At 38.8% G+C, this 27,091-nt stretch overlaps 1 protein-coding gene and 1 long non-coding RNA gene across 3 annotated transcripts; one reads left to right on the top strand and one right to left on the bottom strand.

Annotated features, from left to right (window-relative positions):
* On the bottom strand, positions 1-27,091 carry ATG4C (autophagy related 4C cysteine peptidase). 2 transcript variants are annotated; one of them, XM_084528552.1, is made up of 13 exons: positions 26,963-27,091; positions 26,523-26,601; positions 24,504-24,639; positions 23,751-23,881; positions 22,648-22,731; positions 21,746-21,979; positions 18,689-19,019; positions 16,659-16,729; positions 15,045-15,181; positions 10,516-10,594; positions 9,778-9,854; positions 5,376-5,495; positions 1-1,268 (listed from the first exon to the last, which is right to left on the bottom strand). In XM_084528552.1, exons 4-13 carry the CDS (start codon positions 23,824-23,826, stop codon positions 1,098-1,100), a joined length of 1,380 nt encoding a protein of 459 aa, XP_084384678.1. In that variant the 5' UTR covers positions 23,827-23,881; positions 24,504-24,639; positions 26,523-26,601; positions 26,963-27,091; the 3' UTR covers positions 1-1,097. The 2 variants fall into 2 exon arrangements, with proteins under 2 accessions (XP_084384678.1, XP_084384677.1); XM_084528551.1 differs by lacking the exon at positions 24,504-24,639.
* Positions 6,863-9,798, top strand: LOC311440978. Its single transcript, XR_014695697.1, has 2 exons — positions 6,863-7,935; positions 7,971-9,798. It is a non-coding gene; the product is annotated as an uncharacterized lncRNA (long non-coding RNA).

Raw genomic sequence — 27,091 nt, 5'->3', positions numbered from 1 at the left:
TTAATGTTTTCACACCTTTTATTTTCCAAGCAGTGTTAATACATAGTTTAAATATTGCATTTGTTAAAACACGGAACTATTTATGTACATTTCTTTGCAGTTTGAGAACACACACCATCAAGTAATCATTTGTACAGTAATAACATATCAAAAAAAAAAATAATTCACACCCCAAAATTTTAAACATCCAGACCCCATTTGCTTTGATCTAAAAGCTGCGCTAGTAGGAAAGAAGCCTCAACATTATAATAGCTGAAACAGGAAACAAACACCACTCCTTTCTAATAATTGTTTTTAGCTGCTTTGATTGGTTGCAGTTAATTTAATAGTATAACCTTTAAAAATTGTGGGGCAAGGTAATACTTTATCTTCACTCCTCAAATTAAGGTTCCAAAGCTGGCTTAATGAGACACCATTATAAAATCATACTGCTAAATAGTATCTTAACTCACAATTCAGCCTATATAATTATATCAGTATTGCAACTGGCAATTACTTCTGATATATCAAACTTACATCCTGGGCAGCGCAGTGGAAGAGAGGTATGTTGCAATTACCACAATAATTATTATTTGGGCTTAGGAAGTGTAAGGGTAGAACTCTAACCTGTTTCAACAAGAATTACTCAAATTTTGCTTACAAACAGAAATAAGATGGTCTCAAAACCCACAGGTATGTGCCCATGACATAAAACCAACACGTATTTGACAGCCTCTGCTCAGGATTTGTCCCGGACTGAAACAACCCTAGGATCACGTTCAGGCTTACGGCCAGCCCAGCTTTTTCCGAGGGCGAGACCAGGACGCAGGCACATTTCAGCACACCTGCCTCTAAACAATGCCATCTATCTTCACTAGCACGATGCGACATTACACTCATCCAACTAGTAGTGAACAAAAATAATTAGTAAGTACATTTATAAATGACATTTTAAAGACTATTAACATATAAAACATTATCATCTTTATGAAAATAGACCAATTTCAGCACAGCTAGCCTTTCTGGAAGAGAAGGACACTATTATTATTATTTAAAAAAAAAAAAAAAAAGACAAGTGTTCTCCTGGACAGCTGCCAATAATCTAGTGTAAAATGTCCTTAAAGCAAGACAAACTCCTCTGTACTAAATCTTTTTAATCTTTTCTTTTCATCCTCAGAGAAAAGGTCATTTTCTTCACGGAGTGGACTGGAAGCAAAGTCATAGTCTCTAGAATGACCCTTTACAAAAGTAAACAAGGGGTATTTCTCCTTAGATGAAGATTTCAGCATCTACAATGTAGAACACATACCAGATAAAATGTTAAACTGGATTTGAAGAAATACAGTAAGCAGCAATATTGATGTAATTATGACTGTAAAATGAAAAATGCATTTTTTATTTTCATTATCATATTAAAACAAAAGCATTGCACAATCTAAACATCTCCTCCTCCTTTGAAACAAACATCTACTTCTATTTCTTCTCCTTCAGACAGTGAATAGCTTCATTCACAATTTTATGCCTAACCCTGCAACTTGTTCGTACAGATCACCTCTACATACAGAACGCAGATTGCTTCAGTGCAGCTTGAGATCTTGTAAGATTAAAATATATTTATCTACAAAACAGTTAATGCCCGTAACACTCTCCTCAGACACAGGTACGAATTCTGGAGCACTTAAACAACCCAAGAGATATTTTTGGTGTAGTATCAGTATGTACAATAGTCAACACTGAATAAAAGCATAAATATATATACTTAAATAAGCCAAACAAGAGCACGTGGTTAAAAATACATTGACAATTGTAACAGGCCGTGGTAACTAGGGCACCAAAAATCTATATGTATAAATAAGAGAACTGAGCATACAGGATGAGGATAGTAGGAAACGATAAATACTTGAACAACCACCACCACACCAGCTACATTTAGTAGCAGATACTAATCCTCCAAATACTGGCAGTCATTTCCACTTTTCAGGCTGTTTTGACAACTGTTCACTGATTTTATTCATCTATTTCTTACCTGCTTTGAAAAAACACTCGGTAGATAACAATGCAGTGACATACAGAACTATACTAGCCTACAGGTAACCGCTGTGTGGAACTAAAGCCTCTAAACATTGTTTTAAGGAGAAACACTTAATGTAAAGCAGCAAAAAAAAATCTTTAAAGAGTAGGACCTATTTTTAAAGACACAATCGGGAGGCTGGAAAGAAAAAAAAAATCACTCAGATTCCTTGATTTTTACTGTGGTCTGAAATTTTCCCCTTTACTCTAGCCTACTTTAACTGCATTTGGTTATTTTGATGTGAAACCTGGGAAAAGGGGAAGGAGATACAGAAAAGACGTACACACAGTAACAAACAAAAGCAAATAATAGTAACAAGTATTTGTGGAAGAAAGGAAAAATGCTGGTCTGGAAACAAAGTGTTTCTGAGTCTTGCACAACTAGGTAAGTGGATGCAAAGCCTCTCATTTCTAGGGGTTGAATACAAGCTGGGTTAGGAAGAACTGAAATTTGGAGCCATATGAAGGTCTGTGAAGTGGACGGCTGGACTTCTCTTAGGAGCTAGATGGCTGGCCAGCTCCTAACTGCAAATCTGCAACAGAAAACTTACCCAAATACCGCATCTCAGGGAAGCCATACGTTCACGGAGAGCACCTATAAAGACAGTCCCTCCAGCTGAGGACAGCAACACACCTGCAGCGACGCTGCTGCCGTCTGTTGAACTTCCCCAAAGCGCCCTTCTTACCGTGCCAGGAACATCGCTCTCCAGTTACCCAGGGAGGCGATGAAATACTAAATACATCAACTAGCCCGACAAGCAGGAGCTGAGTGGATCTTGGTTAAGGTTACTGCAATGATTATCAAGCTACATCTCACTTAGTGATCACAGGTAATAAATACCTGATTTTACCTACTAAGTTTCATTTATTTTATAAAAAGTAAATTGTCCAAAGCTATGTCCTTTATGACTTTGAGAAGGCACCACAGAGGGCATTTTCCAAAGTCCAGATTTTTAAGAGTACTTCACACCCAGCAGTTCTGAAGCTCCATGAATGAGACTGGTTCATAATATCAGTGCAAAAATTAAGAATACAGATCTATGACATTTACATTACAGCTGAAATTACCCTAGGCAAAGCCAGTGAACAAACTTTAGAAACATGGTTTCTGCTCTCAGTTTTGCTGGGGATATCCTATGTAATTCAAAGTAACCAAGTGTTGGACCCTGGGCCATAACTTAGTATAATAATTCTCTAATTAAGAATGCCATTGGGCAGATCTGTTTCACTTGCAAGCTCTTCAGGTAACACTGTGATGATTTCTACAGCTTATTTAATAAAACATCAATATTTTTTTTAGGATTTCAGGGTTAAACAGGACTCACACTGTTGCCACTGCAATAATTCATTTTTGTACTGAGCTGCATCCAAGCTCAATACACAGTCAATTCAGTTCTTCAGAGAACTTTCTCTTTCTGCTTAGAACCTGGGCTACAAACAGTGAAGTGCAGTTTGGCCCAAGTGGATTATTAATTTGCAGCCATGAATTGTGGTAAGGGAATGATTCATTGCGTTAGCAGAAAGGCAAGGCTGGTATCAGTCAGGTAATGTAGTAAAGCAGCAGCAGAGGCTGCAGCCAGGGAGAGGCAGAGGCTTCCTTCTCCGGTGCTGTGCAGGACTGGAGCTTCTTGCTGACCTCCTGGATGTGCCACGTGGAGCCAAGAAGCCAGGCAGGAGTGGCTGTGCCTGCTGGGTATTCATGCTGGAAATAAATCTACTGACTATTTAATTCTAAGTATTATTAAACTGCTTACTAACACCCACCTAACTAGCAAGTACAGAATGCAATTTGGATGGATTTTCACCATTCACTCTATTTGGGCCCTTGATTTCAAATTTCTCTATCACTGAATAAATGGCTCATCAGGTTTATCCTCACACAATAAAAGCAAAATCTTTCCTCCCACCTCTTATAACCCACAAAAGCAGCAGGAATCTGAATTTGCTAGTTTGGCCTATACAGTGAGAGTACGCAGTGCTAATAGTTCTGAGTTAGAGCATTCAAATTGCAAACAAAGGGAAAAATAATGGAAGAGAGCAGGAAAAAACAAAGGATGTGAAGGACGGATTGAAAGATCATAGGATGTTTTTCGCTTGGTATTTGTATCCAAATTTTCCTCTGCTATGAAACTTGCTGTGTCTGAAATACGTTGATACAAGATAATGTCATCAACATTAAAGAACTTCTATCTGAAGTGCTAGTTCAAAGACTTCAATCAGACCTGGCCATTTTCACAACAGATTATTAGGGGAAGAAATGTACTTCAGCCCAAATTCAAAAGAAAAGTGGGAAAAAAAAAAAAAAAAAAAAAAAAAAGAGAGAACTTCCAATGCAGGTGATTTTGTAGTTAAATTTTTACCTCTCTGTATGAGAACCAAAAAAAAAACTTCAACATCAGTCAAAACCTACTAAACCTTATACCCGGTAAGAAGTTTAAAATCCTGCTTTAGCTATAATACTAACGCTGCTTAACAGGACACTCAAAATATTGCACAAACATTAATTCTTGCATACTTATGCTAAGTAATATGGTTTGAATATTAGCATCGCAAATATCTTCACTGCCACTGAGTCTTTCACAGACCTTTTTTAAGTCACAAAGCATGGTTATTGGCTACCACAGTTAATATATTAATAAATCTGTACTTCAAATATTCATATATGGGATAATCAAGAAAAAAGAAGTCAATTAGATTTGAACCTAAGTAAACCTATACCTGTATTTTTCAAGTGGAAGGACACGATCAGACAGATTTACTGGGTGATACCCGCTCCGCTGACTTCCAAACATTGTTACCCAATCATGAGCACGCTGCTTTACATTGAAATGCAATCAGAAAAAGCACTTATGCTAACAAGAAATAATATACAATTTTGGCTTGATCAAATACTTTCATTAAAAAAAAAAAAAAAAATCTTCCCAAGGGATTTATTGCCTTTTAAAAATTCCTCATCAGGTACCGGGTAATTCCAGCACCTCGGCAGGGTGGCTGCAGAAGGATTTTCACTTCAATAGTGCCACCTCGTGGAGCTGCCATGTGCCATCCTGGCTGCCCGGCTCCGGCTTTGTTTGGAGCCCTTCACTTTGCTCCGTTAGCGACAGCCTCGCAACACGCAGCTCGGTTCTGCCCAGCTTTTATGTATTGGTAAAAACAGACGAAACGAAAAACAATCTGGATTTCTCACGCTTATAAATTCAGCAATAAATATCAAGAAAAGAATTACTGGTATTTAGTAAAGCTGCGCTGATCCTCTGCCCTTACCCCTACAGAGCACACACATGCTGTTCTGGCTGAGCAATCGATTTTGCAACTTCGACACCTACCTTGGTAATTTCTTCAGAAGCCTTCTCAAAGTCCTGCACAGTTCTACAATAAAATCCTATTGTACAGCTCGGATCCATTTTTTTGAATGACATCTTTTTGGGAGACGGACAGTGGAATGACTGCAATTTGCAAGATTAAAAAACAGGAAATGGATTAAGGTTGAGAACGGCACAGAGCAACGCATTTACTTTTTCCTTTTTCTTTAACCGACAGCTTTGACATCCAACCCGCTCTGTCACTTGCATTAAACCCCAGCACATGCCTCTGAAGTTGCTTCTTCCAACCCCCACCCAAAGAGATTCTGGAAATTTGACTCTCCACACGTGGAAAGCCTCTTGCTGTTTGTGCTGCATTCACCAAACTTGCACGTAGCACCACGTTAGTTTGAAATCTGTCAGAGGTCCGCCGCTCCAAGCAGCCCTGTATGAATATTCCCAAGGCAGAGGAGGTGAATGCTCTTCTGCAAATTGAATTTGTAACAGCTTTTGCACTATCTTACAATTACTGCTTTACTACCACCGCCCATTGCCCCTTTCCCTCCCCCAGCCTCTATAAAAGAGGCATAATGGGATAAACCAACCTCATCTATTTTCCTTGAGTGAATTAAACGGGTTAAAAAACGCACACACAAAAGCAAAACTGCATTACAGAAGCCCAGAAGTATGAAAAACAAAAGCATGCCCTGCTTTATAAATATTTTTCTCCCTAATGTGGAATCTCTTTCCATGACAAATTATGCTCTGACAGTGCTGTGAACTGACGCTATCAGCAGCCGTGGTGTAAAAGGAAAAAAAAAAACAACAACAAAACAGTCTTCCCTCCACTCTCATTCACAGTTCCTGAGAGAAAAGATAACAAACGTGTGCTTTACCATCATTATGATGTGTGTTCATTTATTAGAGGGATTGTAGCTTTGGTGAAGCTCATCATCTGCAATTATTGCCTAGGTGGAAGCCACCCCCTGCGAGGCAGTCCCGGCGGTTCTGCAGCCAGCAGGCAGGGCCAGCAGCTCCGCCAGCCCGCTGCACCACCAGCGCTGCTGCCACGGCTGCTCAGCACCACAAACAAACGCTAACACGCCGGGTCGGCACCGCTCCGTGACGGAGATACCCCCGTGCTAAAATACAGATTTTATTTTTCCTGCACTTCCCACGGCGATCGATATTCCCCGGGGACTGCTCCGTGCTGCTTTCTTCCCCGTCTCCGTGCGTGCAGCGTGTCGGCAGCTCCTGGCACAGCGCGGGGCCAGGGCAGCTCGCTGCCACAGCCCCAGCACCACCACCTTTCCTCGGCTGCCATCTGATTTGACCACAGCACCATCAAGCAGTCTGTACTGTAGGCTAGAACCCATTCAATCTTTAATTCTTTTTTTTTTTTTTTGCTCATCAGAAAAGTCAATCTGCAGAAGACGACAGCACTTGTTCCCTACCCGGAGAGTATCTGGCAGTGCAGGAGTTTCACCTGCTGAAGGGTATTGCTCTTAGCTTGTGATTACAAACCTGAGAGGTATTTGTATTAAACCTCTGCTAAAAAAAATAAAATCTAAGCGAAGATTAGAAATAATATTTATACAAGACTGATTTTTATATTTTTTTTTTCCTAATTCTGTTCAGACTTTCTCTGCAGAAATTGCAGGCCGAATATTCATTCCTGAGTCCTCAAAAGCACAAACCGAATTCCGCCTTACACATCACATTGCAACAAGATTCCCACTACACTTGTGCTGCACCACTCAGGGCAGTGTTCTTAATGCTACACCAATCACTGTACAACAAAAGAAGTGGAGAGGCTTTTTTCTTTTTTTTTTTTTTTCCACTCCTCCAAACAAATGGATTCTGGAAGCCGATACAGAGTGGATTGATTTCCAACTTATTCTGGACAATTTGTCAATTTTGAAAATACTCCCCACAGATAAATCTAACAAGCAACTATCCACACTAAGAAAGCAATTTCTGTTTACTTTTGACATTTCTGGACAAAGATATAATACTATTAAATGCACTAAGCATTAAATTGCAATATATTTTCCGTCTGCAGAAAAGCATTAGGATGCGATCAAGCCAAGCTGGCAGCTTGTGTACCTTCAAAATACATTTTAAAACCTTATTATTTGGAAATTCATATTAATGCCAGCCTGCAGCATAATCTGGAGGATTAGTCATGGGAACAGAAGCCAAAGAGATGTGTACTTTTTGTAGCTTGCCCACTGAGCTCCAGCGTGACCTTAAGGAAGTCACTTCAGCTCTACATCTCCGTGCTCTTCCCACCTTTTGTCTGGCTTACCCAATTAAACTGTAAAATCTTCAGAGAAGGCACCGTATTTTACAACAGTTATTAGCATAAAGGGGCAAAGATCTTGGTTATAATCTCTGGCTGCTGCCACAATGCAGTAGCAAAATAAGTAGAGAACTGGGACTCTCGACAACCCTTCTTCCAAATACCTCAAAGGGGTAAATTCAAAGGTATCTCCGAAAAGAATTAAAGTTTCTGCCTACGATATTTTCTGATTCATTTTGCTGAATCTAAAATAGCAACTATGTGGTTGTTTTTGTTGTTGTTGTTGTTGTTTTTGTTTGTTTGTTTTTTTAATTCAGAACCTTCTAATTTCCTAGAGAACCTTAAGACTTCTACATCATGTCATGCCAATTAAGGCATCTTGTTAAGAATAAATACCGAAATCTATGTTAATGTTTGCTTTAAGTCAGCCCTAGGATTTAACATTAGCCCTGTATAAGCCCTTTGATATATGTAATCTCTTTTCCTATACATTTTTGGATGGTATTTTGATTAAGGTGTTGTGATCAACTTCAAAATATTACCTCCTTGAAAGTGGTTTGTTAACAGTTCTTTCTTTTCACAATAGTAACATACAGGAACACTGACGTTCCCTCCACTGCATTCTCAGTTTAAATTAACTCTTAGCTGCTATACAAACGGAAGCCATGATGATGTAGAACTTGATTACATACCATTTGACTTTCCTTCTAAGTGTAACCTGTCAGTTTAAGATCACCTACCCCATTCTTGAGCTGTGACTTCCACTCTTTACAAGACTTTACTGCAAACTTGCAAGAAACCTACATTAAGTAACTCATATTTCAGGGGTGGTGGACATAAATCCATATTCCTCTTCCTTATTGAAATGCAACATGTTTTTTTCTGAAGCTCTGTTTCCATGTTTTGGAGTACTTAACTTTGCAGAACACCGTGGCATGAGGAATCACTACTAATAACCAACTCTGCTCCAGCACAGTTGATGCTGTCCTAAGCAGTGGATGTTTTTGCACTTAATGAAGGGTTGCTCCGAGGTGCCTGGAAGTTCATGCAGAACTTGACCACACCAATGTCAAAAAGGAGAGTCTGTATGGATGGCAGTGAGTGCTTTTACTGTGAGCTCTGTGGCTACTGAGCACTCCCTTCTGTAACTGATAATGTTTTCCCATGGTGCTAATAAATAGAGTCCTTTAATAACCTCTGTTAAACTCCATCTATTCTCAATGCAAATTATTTGGAAAGAAGTTAAAAGGGAAAACACTACTGTAAATAAATAAATAATAATTAAAAAGCACGATTTTTAACTAGTACGCATAGCCTGAAAGGACACATTCATTATACCTTGATGCACCCAGAGAAAGGGAAAGTAAGAACAAACCTAGCACCTATGTTTTCAGACCTGTCAGTTTCTAGGAAACAATTATTCTATAAAAATTGCTGGAGTAAAAATAATAAAACTTGTTAAAAGAAACAGTTGAGAAGAGTTGAGTATTGTTCATCTAGTCAATGACAAACCTCACTGCTAAGCCTCAGTAATTTCACTTGTAGGAAGCTATAAAAGTGACCTGCAAAGTAGTGAGAAGCAAAAATTACATTTAAAATATCCATCTACTCCAGTTCAGAAATATTAACAATTCCTGGATAAATAGTTACCAGACACGCCTATATAAACTCTGGTTCCAAACTGACTACAGACACCTACTATTGAGCACTTCAGTAATTCTCTCAATAATGTCCACTGCAACTTGAAATTACAATAATTTATAAAAACATGACCAAAAAGATAAACTAACCCAATACAAATCCAACTAAATCACGTTTAAGATCTCCAAGTATCGTCTATTTTCTCTGATAGAAAAATACGTAAGTAAACTGATATTTAGTTTTGAGGTTTTCCGGTCATTGAAAAGAAACAGAAAAGCGTTAATGCAATAAAAATTAAAATCTTATATTGAATTTTAACCTCTGGTCATTTTTGTTGATTATAGGTCTATAAAGAAGGGTAGAACTTTGATAAATAACATGTAACTGTAAAACCATAAAGATGCAGCTAGCTAGAACATCTCTAAATAATTAGTGTTTGATTCATATGGGAAGAAAACAGTGCCAGGTCTATATCCATACTACCTCAAGAGGGAAATCCTTTATGCTGACATCTACAAAAGATTGGCAGTAATGAGGATCCATGTAAATCAAACTGTCATCTACAAGGACAAAACAGAAGACAAGTAATTCAAAAAACACCTTATTATTACACTGCTTACAATCCAATTTCTATGCAGAAAAGCTGAAAAAAACGCCAGCGAGTAACAGCTTGCCAGGCTGATATTCATTGACTGAAGCATAGGTTTTTGCAGGACAGATTAACTTTTGCATAATCAAATATGCTTGTATAAGCAGAATTTTTATAAAGTGATGAGACTGTCATTTAATTTTTGGTGATAAAATTACTTTTACAAACACACAATTATATTCTGGAGTTTGCATATGAAAAATGCATTGTGCTGCTTCAGCCTGACAGGAAGAATATATTGCTTGTCATTTAGGCATCAACTAACACCACTTAAACTAGCAAAAAGTAAATATGTAAATAAGAACTGCCAGACAGTAACAGCAAAGGCTCCTGAAGTTTGGTGAAATGGATAAATTATGCCTTGTTTATGCAACACGGGAAATTAAATGTACATTTTACAGAATCCAATTATTGTATGAGGTAAATGACAAATGACTGGACTTTGGTAGATATGATGAATTAATAAGGTACTCATTTTGCTATTTTAATCATGCTATTTCCCACTGGTCCTATATTAACATCCTAACTCCTAAAGCAAAATATTGAAGAGTCATTAACATTAAAACACTAACCTTGAAATCCAGCAAAGTAATATGACTGCTTGGGCTTGCCACCAATGATACCGACACAATACTCAAGGCTTAAAATTCCCTACAAGCAAAACATTAAATAATTAGAACAGTGTTAAACAGAAAACATGTTAAACTAAATTAAAATCTGCTCTTATTTTACTGTTTTAGGCATTATTTTTCTGTTTTTTTTCCTTAAAAAAAAAAAGGGGCAGTTGACTTAAAGATTTTCTGGGAATTTACTCAATTTTATAAGCTTGCAGCTGACCACAGTGAAAGCCTGCCACCAGACATTCCAGAGAGACTGAGAAATTCTCTTTTTTTCCCCGATATGCTCGAACATTGAGAGAATTGGCAGTATTATTTTGGGGGATGAGACAAAACACAATGTCATAACAGTTGAGCGCAGGTTGCATAGTCAAAAGATACCAAAATATTCAGATTTTCAGAGTTTATGTATGTTTACATTCTGGGGTCTTGAAGGCTCTCCTCTTTTTGCATTCAAATGTCTAAGTTTGTCTGGAGTAGGGTATGAATTTTTACATCCACAGGGAGAAATGCCGTTCAAGGAACAGTAATTACATGATACAGCCCTAAAAACAGCAGCCCAAAGAACGAGATCAAAGGGAGAGAGAGAGAGAACAGAAAAGCCCATCAATGTTACGATGTTCTGACCATGAAGATAGGGAATTGGAGCCACCAATAGCTCGCCTCTTTGAGAAAGATGCATCACAAATACACCTATGGGGGTGTAAAGAGAGGTGGGATGAAATCCCAGAATCATTTTTGTCTGGGGGTGCAGAGGAAGGAATACACTCTCCTGACTGCTGCAGCTGGGAGCTACTAAGGACAGGAGCTGGGGGAGCCACAGGCCACAGTCACACCGGTGCTGCCAGTGAATTTCTGTCCCTTCACGTTGTAAAGGAGTTGGGATCTGTAATGCGTGTCTGTGCTATCACACAAACCGAGATGTATCATTCTTAGAGTGAAATAATGCAATCGCCCAGAGGTTTCTCGCTAAGCCAGCCCCAATGCCAAAGAAGCCCTCCTCAAAAACACACCACCAAACGTGCTCATACCCTATGCCTCATTCTAAATATGGTATCAGGAGAAAAAAATAAAACCAGCAATAGCAAGATTATTCTGAAAATAGTTTTAAGGAAAACACATCAGCTCTTAAAGCAGCATTATTAATGTTATCTCTTACAGTGAAGGTTCTGGTGAGAATTATAACAATGGAGAGATGCCATTATTATGTGTTTGGTTTGCTATTTTTAATTAAGGGGAAATAAACAAATAAATAAATAAACACAAAGGACAATCACCTCCCATTTGAGGTAAAACTGCTACTTCCCAGGCACTTGCCATTAAGACTTGCTTTCCTGGCTGTGTCACCACCTGGGAGTTCCTCACTCACCTGGTTTATTACATTAAGTACCCACAAAGGAATGAAAGCAGGCATGGAGGCTTCCCTCTTCTCTCCAACACAGCTCTTCCTTTCACAAGGCTCTGTTTCTTCACAGGACTTACTAGGATTTTTGTGAGCATTCAGTCCTGGCTTAACAAAGCTCTCCGTGAGTTATCCTACCAGCTGCAGAGGGAGGTGAATTTTGCCAACACCGAGCAGTTCTGAAAGCTGAACCCAAGTGTTCCAACAAAACTGCAGCCCAAGACCATTAAATACTCTGAAAACTGAGCAGCCTTTAAACATCAGTAAATCACAGGGGCTTTCTGGTGGCACTAGACAAATCTTGGCTGGCCCAAAGTGGGACAGCAATCCAGAAGACAATCACCTGAGCTAAAATGAACTCTCCATTAGCCGGCGGTCATATCCACATCCTCTCCTCTAAGAGATCAGCCATTAAAATCATAACCTGTACATTATCGTTGTCCAAACAGGGAACATTTCTCTCAACAAAATGATTGATGTTTCCTGTTCTAATAAGACCAAGGTTTCTTGTTGAGGTAATTTCTTCCCTACTTAGACAATGATAAAGTAACGTAAAGTAACAAAAAACGTTGTACCTGAGACGCTAACAAAGTCAGCTTCACTGTGGTTTATACAGGTTAAGAGAGGGCTGCTTTAGAAAATGTTCTTTGATGGTTTAACATTACAGGAGGTTTAGCAGATGAGAGGCAAAGGCTGAACCAGCTCATGAGGACACATTCTCTGCCAGTGAAACAGGAAGAGAGCAAAGCTATTTAGAGTAATGAATAACTGTTTAATCTATGGAAATTCTCTTGTGAAACTGAATTATAAAATATTTATCAATTTTCATCCATAAATATAAAACCCTTTGTAAAAATTACCTCTTGTACTACATGGTAAAATCTGCATTTTTAACTTTAAGCCAGACCCCCAGAAATTCAGTCACTGCTCAGCGAACAGCCAAGACAGAGACCAGAGTGACTGATACAAGCAATCCAAAGCCCGCTTATCACAGTCTCCTTTATAAGCAAGGGGAAGAGACAGCCCCAGCCCTGGTGTCTGAGCAGCAGCAACCTCTAAGCAAAGTGGGATGATGTGGCTGTGCTTTGCAACCCAGGGCCATGAAAATGTATTTCACTCTGGCAACAGGAGTGCTTCTGGTAGTTAAATTGAAGAAAGCAGGGTAGAACTGGCCACTGCCACCCATCATAAAAGGCAGCGTTAAAGAACCAGAGCCACTTTTCTTTAGCTGAGGAAGCCTTGGGAAAGTTGCAAAAGCAACTGTTTGTTAGCTTACAAGTGATGGATCAGGAATTGGCTTGAAGGCCTCACCCAGAGAGCAGTGGTCAATGGCTCCATGTCCAGGTGGAGGCCAGTGATGAGTGGTGTCCCTCAGGGGTCTGGGACCACTGCTGTGTAATATCTTTATCAACACAGACAGTGGGATCAAGTGCACCCTCAGCAAGCTTGCAGATGACACCAAGCTGAGTGGGGCAGTTGATACAATAGAAGAAAAGGATGCCATGCAAAGGGACCTGGACAAGCTGGAGAAGTTGGCCCAGGTGAACCAAATGAGGTTTAAGAAGTCCAAGTGCAGGGTGCTGGGGCAATCCCAGACATGAGGACAGACTGGGAGAAAAACTCACCGAGAGCAGCCCTGCAAGGAGAGACTTGGGGATCTGGTGGATCTAAAGCTTGATGTGAGCCAGCATCATCCTGGGCTGTATCAAAAGAGAAGTGGCCAGCAGGGGAGGGAGGTGATTGCCCTCCTCTGCTCTGCCCTTGTGCGGCCTCACTTGGAGCACAGTGCCCAAGCCTGGGGCCCCCAGCACAAGGAAGATGTGGGGCTGTTAGATCAGAGGAGGGCCATGGGGATGCTCAAAGGGCTGGAACATGTCTCCTATGAAGACAGAGAGCTGGGGCTGTTCAGTCTGGAAAAGAAAAGGATCTGGGGTGACCTCCTTGCAGCTTTGCAATACTTACAACAGGGGCTTATAAAAAAGATGGAGAGCAACTTTTTTCTCAGGCAGATGATAGGACAAGGGGGAATGGTTTTAAACCAGAAGAGAGGAGATTTAGATGTCATGTTAGGAGGAAATTTTCACTCAGAGGGTGATGAGGCACTGGAACAGGTTGCCCAGAGAGGTTGTGGATGCTCCATCCCTGGAGGTGTTCAAGACCAGGGTGGATGGGGCCTTGACAAACCTGATCTGGTGGGTGGACCAGATGCAGGTGATTTTTAAAGTCCTTTCCAACCCAAGTCACTCTGTGACTTTGTAAATACCAATAAAGTGTGCAATTTTAAAATTTAGAATGGAATTTAAGGACAGTATTTCCTACGATAAACGGCATCATGGAAAAAGACAAAGCAGCAGGGCTAAGAGAACCCTCTCTCACTAATGTAAATATTCTTGTGCTGAAGGTGTAGGAGATGGTCCATTGTGTTACTGTGCATCAAGCATTAGCTCCGTAAGTGGAGCCTCCACTAAAAAAAAGGACAGCATAAACCTTCCTCAAGTTTTACTCCCCCCCCCAGTTCATTTTTATTTGTGGTGACTGCTTACTGCTTCTGCATCACTGTCCTTAGAAGCATTCATCCTACTGTCCACATAGCGAAATGATAGTGGAAGCAATGACTAAAGGTGTCAAAAAATGCTATCCCCTCTCTTAAGGGGAAGAAAATGAAAAGGTAGGAACAGACAAGAAACAACCTTAAGCCATTTGACATTTCAGAAAAGAAGAAACAGATTAAGGTGTTTGCTATATTTATATTTTAAAATGCTGACAGATACTTATAGCACAACTCTGGCAGCATATGTAGCTAAATTACCATTTATAATTTGAGCCACTACATTAATGTCTTTTCAGGTAGCTACTTCAGGAGCAGAACAGTTTTCACTGCTTTACCAAGGGACATCATGTGCTCTGCAATTATGTCTGATCTTGTAATAGGGAAATTTAAAATCTGTAAAGTCAAACTTTACAACCTTCAACTGTAAAATCACCACCACACATTTAATAGGTAGAAGATTACCATCGTGAAGTCTCTTTTCATATCACCTAGTGCTACGATTTGAAAAATGATTGAACTCTCATTTCATACCTTTACAAACTCTAAGTAGTCCGTGTTTGTTCTCTCTCCACCAAGTCTCACAGGAACTAATATAATTACAGCTTTTGTGTCTGTTTTTTCAGAATCCGTACAAGAACACTGTCTGTCAATAACGTCTGAGCTGTAGACTGGAAAGAGACACAGAAATATTCATATTTAAGACACATCTGCTAGTTTTTACAGAGACACACCTTCAAAATGACACCACTAAGTCTGACAAACTATTTGTAGTCCTTTGAAAATATTGCTGTCCTCCTGAAATATAACTCCTGGGCGACTCTGATAAAAGATAGTGTTATGCTTCCTTATTTTCAGCAATATCTTATAATAATCAGCTGCTGCTGAGACACATAGCCAGGAAAATGCAGCAGGAGTAGGTTAAGGAGAGAGCCAATAAATATTTATTCACAATTTCTTCTAAAAGGAGTAATTTAAAACTTGAAAGCCTACGACTAACAGAAACAAACACATTAAAGGAAAAAAGGACAATAACTGATTTTAATATTCATGTTCACTGTCTGAAGTTAATACAAAGCAGTCCTTGAAAAATGAGTGAGAAACATTAAATGCAGTATTACTGCTTATTCCCTCTAAATTAAAAAGGATATGAAAATCATCACCAGGACAAAGAAATGAAAATTAAACAGAATTTTCTAAGTTTCCATTGTCATTGTTAAGTCAGGTAAAACTGGTTTGAGGCATACAGTTAAAGAGTGTCTCTTTAAAACTAGTCTGATGGATTACACACAGATCCCATTCCTTCCTGTCCTATCAAGATCCGTTATGATTTAACTAAAATTTCTGGCAGCTAAACATGGCTACTAAAGTAATGCACTGTGCTAGATTTGAAAGACTGCAGTCATTAGTGTAAAGTTTCACCCCATGTTTATTCTATCTTGTCATCACTTCCTGCTCTTGAACATCCAGGGCTCTAAGCTCCTCTGCCTGTTATTGATTATTTAAAATGCCACGCTGCAGCAGAGGAAAGGTTACCACACACTCTGGGTCGCTATCCTGCTCGCATCTCTGAACTCAAAGCAAAAATGACTTCTTACTATTCTGAGAGACTGGTGCAGTATTGTTTTTAATTAGATACATACATATATATTTTTTTTAAAGAAACCTGTGATGCAAAAGAGAAGATAAAATGTAGCTAACAAATCTATTCCAACTGAAATTAAGTATCTTATTGCTTGGGATGGTTATTTTTATGAAAATACAGAAGCTGTTACTATCTTATTACTTAAACAACATTGACACAGAGTAGAAAAAAGATTAATTTAAATCCTCAGACTCCTCAAATAAAAAGCTATTATGGGCAGATTGTAAGAAAAAGTTTTCTTACTGGATTCTGAATTTCATTATCTTAGTAAGAAACCAAACAAGCAACGTGTAAGGCTTTCAAATCGTGATGCCCGATTCTCAAACAAAAGAACAAACACCTGCCTCTACCAAGAACCCCTTTGTCTACATAATCTCAATTTTGTGGATCCATTTTTGCATTTATTTATTTTTTTCCTTTATGGCTCCATTGTCGAGTGCTTAGTGAAAGGCATAAAGAGTGTCTAAAACGTTTGCAAAAATCTACATAGTCACAACATTTACCTGTACAATCCTGAGCAACATAGACTGTTACTCCTTGTAGCTCAGGGTCTCTGGCTTCTTCAACAGCTTTTCTAAGTACAAACACAAAACTATCATCTCTGATTTTAGAGAAATTAACATTAAATAAACACATATTATTTCATTTTTAGAAACAGGTTGTTTTTAATTGTTCTGCTTTTTATTTGTCTTTTAAATTCAAAACCCCTTCCATTTCAGATCACTACAGATGGAGGGTGATTTTCAAAAACAAACAAAACCACACAAACAATAACACTGGATACCCAGATCCAGTTCATATGGCAGTATTTTTTTTTCCCCAAACAAAGATAATAGTGCCTGGCCATTTAGAAGAAACAATGAAAAACCACACACACGTTAAAAAAAAAACACAAACACACACACACACATTAACTTACGATGAAATTCATATTCATCTACTTAATTTCTTTCAGTTTATAGCAATTTTCAGTTGTGTATTGATATAATAAAGGCTAAATTTGCTGACAAAATTATTATTTTCAACTTGATAGATCTCTTTAGTTGACCTCCATTTGTATAACTAGCCACAAATTAGCATCCCACGTCTATTGAAATAAAATCTAGCACATAAAAAGCTATAGGGTTTCACCAAAACTTTCAAAGAGATAATTGCAGTATTAGACTATCCTCAAAAGAATAAGAGTAATGGACCTAAAAACTAAAGAGAAAATATATGTCGATAGTCTGAAGCATGGTCATCAATCAAGGACAACATTTGTAAAGAAATTAAACTGTTCAAAATAGAAGATTAGCCTTTGACTTCCAATACATGCTTGCATTAAATGGTCACTATCCCTTTATTTCACAATATATTTTGAGGAATCGTTTAACACAGCCATTCTCGAGTTATGAGAGTGCTATACGTTCTTAGTGCTGCTGTAAGGGGAAAGGAGATCTAGGAATGGAAACCTTGGTGGTGTTTAAAATCGCCGGTGGGTTGACGTTAAATGGAATGCTGGGCCGAAATTTTCCCCCCACTATCTATTAGGTAAACAGGCTACTGAAATGTAAAACAAGCAAAAAGAATTCTGACAGGTTCTGTTATCAGGAAAAAAATAGAAGAAAATGCATAGGTAATGCTAACCTGTCACATCACTCTGCATTTGCATGTAGGCACACGTACATCAGAGCATTTCATGATTTGTTTCACTTCGGACAAGTATGTTTGGATGCTAATTATCAAATTGTTCCCTCTATACATATAGATTAACGTGTATATGTTAACATCTCTACATATACATAGACTGACATAGGAACTTTGACTTCTACTGCTTAAATGACTTCTTAGTGAATCAGTAAACTGGAATCTGCTAAGAACCTAAGTATATATGACTATAAAAAAACCCAAATCAGTAATATTCAAAGAAATGGTATATAAAGGCACACTGTATGGAGAAATTTGACTTTCGACTTTTTTTTTTAAGCCACACTGAATGTCACAGACCCTTTACTTTTACTGTGATATAATTATAATATTAATAGTCCCATACATTTACAGTTTCACAAGAATTTGATATGTGCAAAGAAATGCTGAAAACATCAATTTTAGCTCTGACATTTCATTACACTATCAGTACATTACAGCCCCCAGGTTACAGTATAAAAAAAAAAATCTATAATGTTATGCATGTTCCAAGGTTGAAAGAGTGGTTAGTTTTTAGAACATTTCATTAAATGCAGCTCTACTTAAAAGCCCAGGTTTGGGAGAGACCTTGGGACTCTTACTGCACAATGTACAGGAAAACAGGAATGTTGTTTTTTTCCTGAAATACATTTGAACAGAGGCTCAGAGTTTAATTCCTGTGCCTACTGCTATTTCCATTCCTGCCTCTGAAAAAAAACTCTAGAATTGCTGCTAATATGGACATTTTACAAAGCCAATAATGAACAGCTAGATGCTCAATTAAGCTCAAGTAATCTCATGACACTTTGAAATGCTTCTCCTGTAATGGGCAAGGCACGATAACAGCAAAGAATAAAGATACTTTTACCTTAAAATGTGTGCAACAACAGCAGGCCCGTACCAATCTCCAGCAATTTTTCCAGACTTCTTTCCATATTCTATCAGCTGATGTAAGCCAAAAGCTGCCAGCGGAGAGTCACCAAACCAAGAAATTATTTTTCTATGATAAACTTCATTTCTCATTTCACTGTCGCCACAGTTTCTCCTTAGTGTTCCCCGATGATGGTTTGACAGGATCTTGGGTTCCCTTTCAGCTGTAAGCGAAGCTTCGAACGATGCTGTCAGCTTTTTAACTGTATGGGCCGTCCAGGATTCAGAATCTGAATTCTCAATGTCCAACGCATCTGGCCAGACCCAGGCTGCAGCAGGAAACATTAAGATGCAGATTAGGCTTACTGTTAACTTTTGGTATAATCAGCAAAGCACATTCCCTTCTCCCCCCAGGTTCCTCAGACCAATACGTACTTTATATACCAAGATGCAAACGTCACTGCTAAAATGTAAACAAAGGACAAACCTGCAACATAATTTGCTTTATTTTCTGCTGTATGACAGGAGAAAAGAAGCGCAACTAACAGTAAATTTTGTTAGCTATTTATGCTACCTGGTGTAGTGGGTTACTTAGTTAATATATAAAAGACATACCCGATCACAAGGCACAGAACAGAACACTCATGCATATTAAAAACACAAAAGTTAGCTATTAAGTAGCATTTAGTTTTGTTCAAGTCAGTCAAGAAGCTTCAAAGCCTGTTTTTTATTGTTTTGGTCTGTCAGTTATTAAAAAAAGGCAAAAGTGAGGAATTACTCATGTAAAACAAACGCTGCTTCCTGGCACAAAGCAGAGCAGCAGGAAAATGCGACAGATTCCTTTAGTTAATACATTTGTCAATTCTTACATTTACCTGGTTTCCAAGACAAACTTGTTTAGCTATTCAGCACGGTATCTACAATGCTTTTCTAGCAAGAGGTCTCTCTTACAATGCATCCTACATGCCTCGTTCCTATTAATAGCATAATGGTGGTTCAGCACATCTAGAGAACAGCAATGTTTCACTTGTCAGATGACTGAAAGTCTCTCCCACAAGTCTGAACAACTATTTGCAACACGGAGCATGTGAGGAAGTCTCTGAAACACAGCAAACTTACTGCGAGGCCAGAAAACATTCTGAAGGTCTGCAGGGAGCACCCCAAAGTGCAGTGGGGAAGGCGGACACAGCCAAGCAAGGAACAAACCCTAAGGACAAGGTGCTCCATGTAGCAGCATCAGGGCCCTTGCTACTCCTGTCTTGTGAGCTTCAAATTTAAGTCTGTCTTGAGCACAGACATGTCCAAGTAAGCTTACCAGTGCCTTAATATTTAAAATAAAAACTTATTTACAACATCACTCAGCGATATCTGGAACCTTCCACACAGCAGTGAACTGTGAGTATTCCAGCTGGTAACTGCAGGCAAGTTTTGCTTTGTAACAGAAACAATACCATTAAACTATAATGAAAACATCTCTGGGAAAAGAGTAAGCAGCAATGAAAAACTTCACGTAAACACTTAAATCTGTTTAAAAAGCTACCCAAACCTCATAAAAAGCTTTGCAAAAGATAATTCACCAGCTGTCAGAAGACTACATAATGAGAAAAGTAGTCCAGAAAGACCATACATATTCCACTTTTCTACATATTTGGATTGCCACAGAAACACCAACACTCTGGAATAACAAGAACACTTCCCAAATGAGGATTCATGGGGGACAGTGCAAGAAATTCTTTGTAACCATAGATTTTAAAGATATAAACCTGGGGCTTTTTAATTTTGGGTTGCTTCAGAATGAGCTGTTACATCCTCCTATTCACAGGTAGACTTCTGATCTTTTTTTTTTTTTTTTTTTAATATATATATAACAAAAGTTATATATAAGGGATTTGTGTTCTCTCAGCAGAAGAATTTTTATATGTTTTGATACTTGCAGTCAGTTGGAAAGAATAATGAATGTTTTATGATTTAGGTACCTACAGGAATATTCAGTAAGCCAGTTTGACATTTCAGTCATGACACTGCCAAGAAGGAAGGCTTGGTGATGCAGCTGTCTTGGGACTACGTTCACAGCTTACATCATACTTGCACATTAAGTACCAAGTATTTTCAAAACAGGCTTTCAGAACTATCTGCTACTAAAACATTCCTAAGGATTCACCAAAATGGTTTAGTAAACAATATTCTAACTAATGTGTCTGGGTGGCTTCAGGCCCAGAGCTCAGATCATTTTGACAACAGTGGTGACAGAGGATAAGAATGATTCTTTCAAAGGGGCAATGTGGTAGATTATGAAAGAGATTGAGGAAAAGAGGATGAAAGACAAGGTGGTTAACCATAAGAACCAAAAATACCTCTACAGAGGACATGGCACAGCTTAGAAGAATGGGGATGGCATGAAACCTTTGAAAGCACAAAGTGTTCCGAGCATCTTAAAGCTACTTCCTTTAAACAGCTGTGACTGAAAGAGTAATTTCAGACAGACAATAAAAAAAAAAAAAAAGGAAAGTTCCTCTGTAAGTACACAGGGAAATGGAAAAAATGAACTAGTGAAAATTTCAACATAGAATGATGTATTAAAGTCCTTCTATTGACTCAAAATATTAATACTAGGATAAATTGAATAGTGTACAACTTAAAAACTGATAAAAGAACATTGCTTTTGCTATAGCCCACAGCTACGGGCTGTGGAACTCAGTTCGACATTCAGAGTTGAAGAAACGAGCCAGATTTGAGAGAATCGGACATTTACATGGCTCACAGCAATATGTAGATATCAGATCACAATTTTTTGTGGTATTTGACTTCACAATTGGCTTCTGTGGAGCTTCCAGTGTCTTTCTTTGACACAATCTGGTATTCCTTTTTTCAGAAATGGAAGAGTAGATCAGCTAGATCACCACTCTGTCACAATACAATCCCAGTATTAATGAAAGGAAGTCCAGAACCAAAACCAGCTGGAACTTTAGATTCTAGCCATATAAAGACTATCACACACTCGACAAAACACCCATGCCTGTCATACCAAATGTACAGATCCTCCCTTGTAACTTACCTCTACCAAGAAAATGAAGCATAAGACCTTGAGCCAACAACATTTGACCAGTTCTCAGTGTGCAACCCCAACCACAGTCTGTTGTTAATGCAGACCCCTTTATCTGAGGAAATTCCTCTCTGTAGGTCAGCCATATTCTAGAAATGAAATCTTTACGAAACTCATCAACGTTTCCTGAAATCTCTGTATTGATATTGTCAAAACTGGATCCATCTGTAGAGAGTTCACCAGACTCTGTAAGCCAAAGCACAATTCAAGTTATAACTTGGCATGGGATTTCTGTTACTGGAATGAAAATATACAAGTATTCTATCAGACAGATAGGGCAAACTTGCAAAAATTAACAATTGCTTCAAATACAAGAAAGGAAAATATATCAGAAATGTTCCAGCTTAAAAAAGACTAATACAGACAGTGACTGTCAATGCAATTGCTAACTTGCAAGTAAACAACTGCTTAATTCACCTAGACGTAAACGGTCTAATAGAGGCATTAAAAAAAAAAAAAAAAAAAAAAAAGACAAGATTCTTAGAAAACTGCACACTAAAAATGACAACAAAAGAAATGATAAAAGGTGCTGGTGTGTGACTCTTTGTACACTTGTCACTATTTTATTCATGCATTTTTAGAAAATCTCATTTTGATGGGTAAATGAAGTAAAATGTAAATTACAGGTCTGATATTTACAGAACAAGACTTCACTGTAAAATACGAATAAAGCAGATAAGGATGGACTGCATTAGTGGTGACGTTCAACACATTTAAATAAGAATTTTCTAAGTTTTTCACATTTACATTTTGAATTCGGTAATTGTTAATGAAGGTCTTTCTAGATGATTAAAAATATATCTGTATAGTTCTTGCCAGGTAAGACTGTAATGAGCTAAGTGCTACGTACATACCATCAGATTTGAAGTGGTAACATTTTCCCAGCAGGAAAACTGGAGAGTTTCTACTGAAGTAAGTTTTTGTTTTCAATACCCAACCTAAAATAAATGCAAAATGCAAAACAAATGCAATTTTGTGACTGTAGCATTCCATAAACGCATTTCTAATAGCATCTGATTAAGCCTTATAGGGAAACATAGGGAAAATGTAGTAAAATTGGGTCTTACTTTCATAAATAACAAAAAGGTTAATATCACAAAACACAGATAAGAGTTCTGCCTTGAAAGTGATAATGTTATCCATGTATGAGCATCTGAATGTTAATACAATTGTGCTACTGTCTAGAAATTGTTAGCATACAAAAGTGCTACAGCTGAGCTTAAGTTGCTTTGTCTCCATTGTGAATTCATTATTGCATAGTTTGATTCTGAGAGATTCCCAACTCCTCTAATAATACACACAAAGCTTTGCACATGACCAGTAAAAATGTAGGAAGAATACTAATTTTCCTGTAGGATTAAACATGCCTCATTACAACATTACATTGCTGATTTCAGACTCAAAAAGTATACAGAAAACTATTCTATGTACATTAAGCCAACAAATTAAGATTAAGGACAGGTTAGTAAAAGGGACATTTGAAAATCTGCTTATTTTCTAAACAAATTACTGACATCCAACTGTGGAAATGTATGTTACACAAGCGTGTGAAGTAGATACGTCAGTGGTGTTTGTATTTCACACAAATCCTATTTTTTCAAGAGTACATCTAAAAATAAAACCCCTGGGCAAAACATTCCCTACTATCCCCGTACAAAGGCTATGCTAATCTCATGCTATTTAGTGTTCCTTACATAATGCATGTATTGCTTTCTGAAATAAGCCATTTAAAAATGAAATTATGCAAATCAATTTCAAAAATAGAATGCCAAACAAGTTTGTTTATTCAGACTGCTTATTATAACAAAGTTAAAATGGCTTCAAGGGCTATATTGCATTTTTGATCATTAATATTAGTTGTTTCTGATTCACGATTCAGATCATATCAACAAGACAAGTTCCACTTGTTTCAATGGAGACATTCAATGGAGATTTTAGCGTGCATTGTTTCACTTACTGTATTTCATGTTGTGCCATGCTGACATAAACTTTGATTTTATCTTTTCTACTTCATCTGTCCCTGTGGCCTCCATATTCAAATTCCAGAGAAAAAGCCATCGCTGTCTTGTAAAACATTAAATTCTGCTGCTGTAAAAAGAAAAATACAAACATATCCATGGGCAGAGAGCACAGCAGTATCACTACCCACACACGTGGGTACTTAAGCCTAACATGACCAGAAACAGTAATAAACTTGCAGAATCCTCTACTTTCAGGGACTGGGAAGCAATCACATGTTCCATGAATAAATCATAAAAACATTTGATTCCAAATACCCACTAATAAAATTACAATGCAAAACTAAATAAAATATAATGTTCTCCAACAGCTCTCTACTGCACCACAAACTGATCTAGGGCATACAACCTATGCTGGTGTACAAGCACACTCGTTCTAATTTGCAGTGTAATAAAGAGCTGTATTTCACTACTACAGGTTAGATACTATTATTTTCTGCTAGAAAGAAAACAGTGAGTAATTTTTTTCTCACATCAGGGAGTCAGAGCACTGATAAACACATCCTGGCTTTAAAAAAACAGCATTAGTTTCAGATTTCTAGTGTTTGTAGTCAAGAATTTTCCTAAGCCCTAGTGTATGTATTTTAGAGCAGCTGATAAAGAACAAGATGCTTTGCTGCATGTGTACAAGGCAGAAAATAGTTAATGAAAATGCGTGTAGTAACAGTGACATAATTCTGAACAGAACTAACTTGTTGGAGGGGTAACATCAGAAGCCGAGCAGAATACTGTCAACAAATCCATGCTTAGTTTACATCCCTTCGAAGCATCACTTGAAGTGCAAAAAGGCTCCCTTCTGATTTGATCATGTTTTCTGCAGTAGTCCAGCTGTATTACAGAAATGAGAGTGGTAAAAGGGTGGTAAAAGGCACTACTGTCCAGATCTTTTTTGTTAAAAAAATATACTATAAATTGTCCAAAAGGTGTGGCAGCAGCATGGAAATGCACATTTACTGACTCTCTAAGTTGCAGGACATGATAGACTTTACCTTAAAACCACTCTGAACTCCTGATAATAGGAAAAGAATATATACTACCTTTATTTATCCCTAGGAAGTCTGAGGATGCAGGACAAAACTCCTTTTGTAGTCCACCTGCACCACTTACTAACAGGAAGTTTGCTGCTAAAAAATACGGCTTCCTTCTCTGCGTGCATTCTGTCAATGATTCACTTTTAAATACTTGGTACAGATTTTCCTGATGATATGAAGTAGCTCATATCCTTAAATAGGTAGGTGGAAAATATTTTTTAATGTGGGACATCAGGAGTTGATAAATAGTGGAACATCACTGCAGCCTTCACCATATTCTTAGCTAAGTTTGATAAGAACAAATGATAAAAATGATAAATGATAAAGTGAAGAAAAGTAAATTATTTCATTTAATTAATCAACCTAGAACAGGACGAGACGCCATCAGAGATGCTGAATCAAGAACTGTATCTACCTTTCCATGTGTGATTGTCCACGGAACTGAGATCAAAGCAGATGAAGTATAAAGCCTGTTACTTCTCTCCACTGGGAGTATAGTTTCAGGAAGTAAAATGTAACCCCTGTTAGCATAATTCCTGATGCTCGTATCTCTCGGTTAAGAGAATATGAAGATGTTGGGGTGTCAACATCTTCAGAGCCTGGAGGTACTCACACAGATGCACTGTTTCTGGGATCTGGAGGTAAGGCACAGAAAATCTTTTGCCCAAGCCTCCCCTAACATGTTTTTCTGCTATTCTATTGTATTATTTTTTATAAAAGTTACATCAACAACCTTTCTGACCAAACAAGAGGCAATACAAAACAAATACTTAAAAAAAAAAAAAAAAAAAAAAAAAAAAAAACACTTAAATTAGCCTTTAATTAAACTGGTTTTTTTGTAGGGGAAGGAAGAGAAAGACAATTAAAGGTTGGGTTTTGATTCTTGCCCTCCCTGCCCTGCCTTTTTTTTTTTTTTTTTTTCCACTTCAGGAGAAAAAGGAAAGACTTTGCATAGACACATATCACTGACTAGCTGGCAGTGCTGGTAAGACCAGCTTCTTCAGGAGGTGTGTTTGGTCTGATCTGTCCTCACGCAATCCATCAAAAATGGTCATTTTTGTAGAGGGCAGTGACTGCCATAAAAGCCAGTAACTGTAAAAGCTCCCTCTAGCTAAAATTAGGAATGAAACAAACTCTACTGTTCCTAAAGGGGCTGAAGGAAAAATTATGCAATGTGAAAGAAGCTCCTTTTCCTTCAAAAGACAACGGCCATCTCAGTACATTTTTCTTCCATTTCTTCCCTAGCATTATGCTGCAGATGTGAAAGGGACTTTAAAGAAGACTGCTAAAACAAAGCTGACAAACTGATTGCACTTGAAACATCCCGGGTTTTCCCATTAGTGTAAGAACTTAACAGTAACAGTCCTGCTGAAACTACCGGAGCAGTATCAGGAGATGGTCACTGTGAATAGATCCAAGCCCAACAGGCACAACGCAAGCCCTGTTATTAAGCCTCATGCTGATGGTTTTGTGGGGAAGTTGGCTCACCCAAGAGGTTATCTGGAATATATGCTATTACCTCAGCGTGGCACCACAGCCTGAGCACACACTGACACCCTGTCTGGGACTGCCACCCACCCATCCGTGGAAGGGGACGGCTGTACCAAAGTTCCTGCTTTTAGGGTTGTTTTATTTTTTATTTTTTTTTTCTGTTTATTAACAATGGAAAAGCAACCTAACCTGCCGCTGCGACTCCAGTGCAAGGGATGAGCCGGGTCCGAGCGTGACGACCTCTGTTAATCACAGCTTTTACTTCAACCTGCAAAGAAACCTCATTAGCAGCAGCACCACTTAGCAAACCTCACAGAGAAGCCCCTGACGGAAAACAGAAACGTTTATAAAGAAATAGGGTCCTCTGTACGGAGCCCCCCCGGCTCGAAGACGGCTCCCCCGTCCCGGTTTTGCAGAGGACCCACGACAAATCCTCCTTTTTCCCCTCAGCTCGTTGCGGTCCTGCCCCGCTCCGGGCTGCCCGGGGGCTGCGGGGCTGGGCCCGGGGCCTCGGAGCCGCCACCGTGAGGGCCCCGCGCCGCCGGCCGCGCTCCCTCACGACCGCTCCCCCTCAGCGGAGCTCCGCCAGCCCCTCCCGAGCCGCCGCTCCCGGCGGGGCCGCCGCTTACCCCCTCAGAGAGCTCCGTGCTGCGGTCGGCCGGCAGCGGCCTCCCGGTGCCTTGGCCGCGGGGGAGCGGCCCAAGGACTACAAGTCCCGGCGGGCGCTGCGGCGGGAGGAGGCCGGGCGGCCGGGCGGT

The sequence above is a fragment of the Aythya ferina genome, assembly GCF_964211825.1.
Source record: "Aythya ferina genome assembly, chromosome: 8".
In the NCBI taxonomy this organism is placed as follows: domain Eukaryota; kingdom Metazoa; phylum Chordata; class Aves; order Anseriformes; family Anatidae; genus Aythya; species Aythya ferina.
This window is presented reverse-complemented; position numbering and strand designations above follow the sequence as displayed.

Excerpts from the sequence above, each read along its gene's own strand:
- ATG4C (XM_084528552.1), bottom strand. The coding sequence starts at position 23,826 with ATGGAGGCCACAGGGACAGATGAAGTAGAAAAGATAAAATCAAAGTTT. Across the intron at positions 21,980-22,647 it reads TTACCACTTCAAATCTGATG|AGTCTGGTGAACTCTCTACA; the intron begins GTATGTACGTAG and ends TTTGGCTTACAG. Across the intron at positions 15,182-16,658 it reads TGTTGCTCAGGATTGTACAG|TCTACAGCTCAGACGTTATT; the intron begins GTAAATGTTGTG and ends GTCTCTTTCCAG.